This window comes from Cynoglossus semilaevis, chromosome 15 (assembly GCF_000523025.1).
Source record: "Cynoglossus semilaevis isolate Cse_v1.0 chromosome 15, Cse_v1.0, whole genome shotgun sequence".
Classification (NCBI taxonomy): Eukaryota; Metazoa; Chordata; class Actinopteri; order Pleuronectiformes; family Cynoglossidae; genus Cynoglossus; species Cynoglossus semilaevis.
The window spans coordinates 12,402,852-12,409,369 of NC_024321.1; the positions used below are offsets into that span (position 1 = coordinate 12,402,852).

The 6,518-nt window shown below is 34.0% G+C and overlaps 2 protein-coding genes across 3 annotated transcripts in view; one reads left to right on the forward strand and one right to left on the reverse strand.

The window, feature by feature from the left end:
- emx3 (empty spiracles homeobox 3) overlaps nt 1-6,518 on the forward strand; it is a 10,773-nt gene that overhangs the window by 581 nt on the left and 3,674 nt on the right. Inside the window, exon 2 of the mRNA XM_025063019.1 lies at nt 24-145. Within this exon, the coding sequence (XP_024918787.1) occupies nt 24-145 (122 nt within the window). The remainder of the gene's footprint in view (nt 1-23; nt 146-6,518) is intronic.
- b4galt7 (xylosylprotein beta 1,4-galactosyltransferase, polypeptide 7 (galactosyltransferase I)) overlaps nt 3,575-6,518 on the reverse strand; it is a 59,619-nt gene continuing 56,675 nt past the window's right edge. For both annotated transcript variants that reach the window (XR_003051921.1, XR_003051920.1), the window contains 3 exons: nt 5,745-5,830; nt 4,631-4,668; nt 3,575-4,045 (listed from right to left, as the gene is read on the reverse strand). The gene's annotated coding sequence lies outside the window, so the exon portion shown is untranslated. The remainder of the gene's footprint in view (nt 4,046-4,630; nt 4,669-5,744; nt 5,831-6,518) is intronic.

Genomic DNA, 6,518 nt, shown 5'->3' on the forward strand with positions numbered 1-6,518 from the left:
ACGCGGCGGGGCGGCGGGGGCTCACTGCCGCTGCACCCGCTGCAGATTCCGCCGCCGCAGAGTTTCTTCAGTGCGCAACAGCGCGATGCCCTCAGCTTCTACCCGTGGCTGCTGAGGAGCCGATACCTGGGACACCGATACCAAGGTGAGGAGAGGGACGGAGTTTTTTTTGTGTTTTTCTACTTTAGTATAAATCTTGAAAACGTATTAATCTGTGCCTGTTTCTAAAGCTTTTCGTCGCAAAGCCACAGTCACCATTTCGAAATATGATAATAATGATAATAATTATTATCATACATTTACAAGTTGTACATACTTCACATTTTCTCAAAATATTTATATACAAAATAATTACGATATTATTTTGGTGAAATAATAAAGAATTGGAAGACATTGGGAAAAATAAATAATTGTATCAAGTTGGCTCATATTTAACCTTTAGCCTTGTCTTTTTCTTTTCATTACATTACTGGTTTAATTTGTTCTGTTATATTCTTACAAATGGTCGTTAAGTATTAGCATCATTACTGGTGAGTGATGATGACGATGATGATGATGGTGACGATGATGATGACTGAGTTAATGGTCTCTCCGGAGACCCTCGTGTTATCGCCATCGGACCGATAATTTAATTTACATTACATGATAAAATATTTTAAACGTCAAATTGACATCGGAAGTGAATTTTTCTATTTTTTCACTTATGGTTTTCTCCTGTGATCTTTTTATGAACACACGAAGCGCAGTTTAACTTTAACTTGTTCAACGTATTCAACCCGTCTTTGTGTGTTTTATTCCTTTTTATGCAACAACCATAAATTAGATTTTTATTTTTTAAAATACATTTTACGTTTTTATAACACATAATAAAGGAAATAGTTATTGAACAAGTCAGATTAAATGTTCAAAAATATTTAACATATTTTTAAAAAATATTTCCATGTCACGAGTTTCAAGAAATTTACGTCATAATTAAAAGATATACTTTACTTTTATTTAATGGCCTGTATCTAAAATATTCGAGATTTAGTTTTACTATTGAGGGTTTTTCATTTTATTAGATTATTATGAAATATAACAAACACACAGTATGAGCATAAATGGTATTTAAAATTTACTTTCTATATAATTATTGCGTGAAAAGATAAATATGTTTGATGGACTAAACAAGTGTTGTGTAAGGAAGTCAGGTGACTGATGTATATCAAAAATAATCTCAAATTTAATGTTTTTTTTGTTCTTCATCGAGTCAATATAAAATTTGTTATTTACATAATGTAAGTTTTTTTTTTCTTAAAGTACATTCATTTATTTAACTCAAATGGCGCTGACTCCGGGTATTTTATCGTTAATTGATTATTTAAATGATTCAAAAATAAATTACATTTAGAAAAGGAATAAAAACCATTAAGAGTCTAAAAAGGCAAACAACGTTATTGAAATAAAAAAAGTAATATAACATCAGTTTTTAAGAAAAAAAAGGTTAAAAGGTAAAATAAACTGCAAATACGTTTGCTTTCTGTGTTTCTGACACAACGGAAATCAAATAACTGAAAGTGAATATCAGAGCGAAAAAAACTGCGGATGATATGAAATAAATAAATAAATTAATAAAGCAGTTTTTGTAATAATATTTAATCGGTTTCTATAGTTTTAATCAATTAAACCGTCACTCAAATGAACAGAGTTTCTCTCTTCACGCTGTTTGAACATAAAATAAACATTAACATCACAATATCGCACCAAATTAGATTCAGCACAGATTTCAAATCTGGACCGAAAGTAAGGAACAAAAAAAAAAGTCACAACTAGAAAATCATTCATCTACAGTTTAACTTTGGTACTATTCTAATGGACTTGCTGTGTTATGGACACAACAAATGGTTTTGTGTGGGTATTAACTTAGCTTTGTCCGTTATTTATTTATATTCCTACAATAATAAAGTTAAATAAAAATAAATGACAAATCCAAAAAATATTATCGTACACTATAATTCTATATTTGATTTTAAATAATCATTTTCTTATCTCATCAATGGAATTTTGCCCAAAATAAATAAAATATAAATACCAAAAACTCATTTGAAGTAAAAAAAATATTGTATTGTAATTGTATTGATTATAGAAACAGTAAAAAAAATTGGCCTGGGGTCCTTTTCAGGTCCAAGCATTTTCTGATTTTTTTTTTGTCTTAAGGATAACTTTTCTGCTCACTATTACTATTTTTTGCTTTCTCAGATTTATATTTAAAGTATAAAAACAAAAAAAGTTGGGTCACTCACATGAAATCTGATGTTCACTGGTGGAGTTTTTCATAGTTTTTAAGGTAGCTCCAAATCACTGAAAAGAAAGATAAAGTATGAGTCAACAACAATAATAATAATTATAATATAATAAGTTTATTTAAATCCTGACCTGTTATGAATAGCTACTATTTTTAGGGACATAATAATCATTAGTGTGTGTGTGTGAGAGAGAGAGGGAAAAGACACAGACAAAACACACTAGAACTAAACACATTTACTTCAGACTCAGAGTCAGATATCATTACCAGATTTGTTTTATTGCTCAAAACTATCTCCTCATCCACCAACAAGCTAACATTTGTGTCTTACTTGAACATAGACCTGGACTCCAGACTCTGACTCCGCCTATATAGTATAGGGTTGAAAACTTGTGACTCATAACCTCTGGCCTGAACTTGTCTTTTTCCTTGAGGGGTCACAAACATCCAACACCTCCTCATTGAAATGTTTTTCTTGGTCTGTTTAAGCTGAGGTAAAATTATTTGACAATATGATTCATTCTTACTGGTGCTTTAAACAAGTGTTTTCTATTGGAATGGATAAGTAGATATATCTCCAGCACCAGACATTGCTAAATCCATCTTACTTTACTTTCAAATTGACTGAGGGAATATTAGAAAGATTAGCTGAAAAGCATTTGTCTTCTGGATGATTTCATTTAATTTACAAATCGCAATATTTGTGTGTTGAGTGTTTTCATGTGGAAAATACTTTTGATAGAAAATAGAAAATGTAATTAATTTTACACCAATAATATCATGTTATTATTGTCATTAATTTATAAAGAATATGAGGGTAACTGTTGACAGTTCATATAGGAAGATGCTCCTTCATCTTCATCATTATCATCATCATAAAAGAACCCATTATTACTACACGCACACACAAACATACTTACACAGGTCTGGACTTGTCTCCAGTGCCAGGGGAGACAGTGTACCATCTGCACCAACTGCAAGATCCCTCCTCCTCCTCCTCACTGTTGTTTAATGCCTCATCCTCCTCCTCCTCTTCCTCCTTTTCATCACCTCAGTCAAACTTTGGGTCCATTTCTTTTCTTTCTACCTTTTATTTTGGTTCTCTCACTTTTACTTCAAGTACTAATTTGCTTATTCTTTCTTTCTCAACCAGTTTTTCTGCTCATCTATTTCATCTCTTACTTTTCTTCTTTTTTTGTCCCTACTCCTCCTCACTGTTGTTTAATGCCTCCTCATCCTCCTCCACTTTCTTTTCATCTGTCTTTTCTTCCTCCATTTCTCGTTACATAATTTTACTACTTCTTTCTCCAGCTCTGGTGCTACTCCTGAACTGAATTTATTTTCGACCCTTTTCTTTTCACCTGCTTTTTTTCTTCTAATTTTTCTTGTCTTTCATGTCCTCTTTCTCTTCCTTTTACTACTACTTCCTTTCCTATTCTCCTAATCTCCCCTTTTTCTATCCTTTTCCTACGACCCTGATTCACTTCCTCCTTCTTCCTCTCATTTCCCTTCTTCTCCTCTTTTTAACTCTCCACATCTTCCTCCTCCTCCTCCTATCATGTGGTTGGTGTTTCTTGGAAGTTTTTGACATCTGATTGACAGGTCAGAGCTCTCTGTGGCTCAGTTTGCAGCACCTGCTCTTGTTTACATTCCTCTTTTTAGTTTTCTTCTTCTTCCTCTCTTCATCACAGCAGATGCCTCGTCACAGACAGGAAGGGCTGGTTCTTCTTTCTCTGCTGACACTCACATCGTTTTCATGTGCTTAAATATGAAACGAGACAGAATTGAGAGTGTGTCTGACCTCTGTTATCACCACATTCAAGTCTGTCTCTGTTGTTTGAGCTTCAGTTCTTTACTTGAAGTTGAAGTGTCTTGTTTTATGCCAATAGGAGGTGTCTTTCTCAGGAAATAAACATCTAACAGACATATAGGCTGTTTGCCCTAAAAGTCAGAAATCAACTACTGTCCCGACAAAGTACTTCATATCTGTGGTCATTATTAATTAAAGGCCATAGTATCTGCAAAAACAATAAAAATACATTTTATTGTTTTTACACTCACAAGCAGATATTCCTCTAGGGGGAGCTTGTTTAGCATGACTGAAGAAAAGTTATCAAAAATGTGTAAATGGAATGCAACTTCATTATAATGCAGTGAGGAATGATTGGTGTTGCAGTTTTCATTTATTTTTATGGAGTTAGGGGTCTTTTTTTGTAATTGGCCCATAGTGATATATACAGTTTTCTGAATCTGAAATCTGAATTTAAAAATTCCAAAGAAAACTCATATTCAACTAAAGTTATGGTGATTCTGTTGAAAAATTGCAGATTCAGATCAAGAACTTACCTTCTCTGAGCTGTAGGGGGGGTGACATCACCAGACACCTATTGAAGAAACAAAATATTATAAATGTAATGTTATATACATGCAGAAGTTGACAAATACCCAACACCTTTAATTTTAAAACATCCTTTCTAAATAATGCATAATGGACCATACCGTAAAAATTGACAAAGAAAAATAATAGAAAAACACTGTAATGCTCTGAGTGTAACTGCATGTTGATGATTAATGTCGTAGACAAAAGATTGCATTTAAGATTCCATTTAAAAGGCCATAGTACAGGAATGGATTTTTGTCACAGTTTTCTTTCTGTGAAAACACTATTGAGTTCCAAGTTAGGTATAAAATCAGACATAATTTGTTTATCGTGTCCGTTGGTGTGTGGTTCAAACGTGGACTTCGTGTCTCTTTGTGTCCAAACTCTGGCGGTTCGACATCTGCTTCATTTTTCGGAGGCTGCATTGAAATGTCCTGATGATGTTTCAATGCATTTTACATAAAAACAAATGAAAGATAATCCTGTGTAGTCCGGTTGAGCACGCCACGCAAAAAAGTCGGTTAGTTGGTGCCTTCGAGGCCGATCAGCGGGACAATGATGGCGTGCAACGTGGCCGCAGATACGTGCGATGGCCTTTTTATCCAACGATGGAGTATTTCAGGAGGTGATATTCACATGCAAAGTGAGCGATGTTGGTGAGAGGCTGGAACTCATCTTGGTTTGCAAATGTAACGGTTGATTTCTGTTGAATGTCAAATTAGACGAAGCGACACTTTAATGTAACTACTGATTCGAGGTCACATGACCTCGAGATTAAGGCGACATGAAGTTAGTGACAAAAAGCCACGTGAAAATTTCACACAAATGTATTTACTGTATATTGCAGCTGTGTATGGTACATAGTAAACGGATGCTGCATGTGTAAAAACAGGAAGTGACTCTCAGGTATTGTAACTTATTCAGTTGGAATGCTAAATCTAGGCAGGTTACATCACAAGTCATAGCCCACCTTGAATTGTGAAAAAAACAAATGGTGACCCATAAGAACATGATATAATATGAATGTGACATGAACAAAAATGGTATTATCAGAATCCACACAGATTTTCTAACACGTACCTGATCACTGTGGTGAACGAAGGCCAACAGAGAAGCTAGTGCAGAGATGTTGATAAATCAGTTCATTCAACACAGGAGCAAATTTTCTGCAAAAAAACAAAATCTGACTTTAAAAAAGGTGTTGTTGTAGGGCAAAAAAAACAATAGATTGATTTAAACCAATATTTTCATGGAAGTGAATGAAATCATGTAGTTTTAATGAGTCATACTATGCTTTTTTTATTGTACATGTAGTTATACGTGTTGGTACGGCACTGTGGGTTGAAGGTTTTTTTTTTCTCTTAGGGTTAATGCAAAAACAAACAATCTGTGTTTGAACAAAAGTAAACCTTATGACAGACAACCTGGCGTCATCTTCACTCCTGTACAAACACACGGGATAAATTTACTGGGTGAGGGAGGGGCAGGAAGATAAGTTCCTCTCACTCAATTGTTATTAATAACATTTAATTGTTTCAATTCTTTTGTTACCTGTTTATTATGTGTTTATTTTTGTCAAAAGAAGGGAGGAGCAACTGTAATCGTGCTACTGACAGGTTTGCGCTGCTGTTAAAGTCATGTATATGTGACCTGAAGAAACCAAACCGTTGCGTCAGCCTGATGTAAACTAGACCTTTAAAATACATGTAAACATACAAGTCAGTTTAAAATGTAAAAAATGAATGCACAAACTCTCTACTCTAAGTGCATGTATGCATGTAATGTATACATGCACTTAGAGTTCACAGAGTTCTTTCCCTCTTTGATTTGAGCAATTTGACAACGAAAACAAAA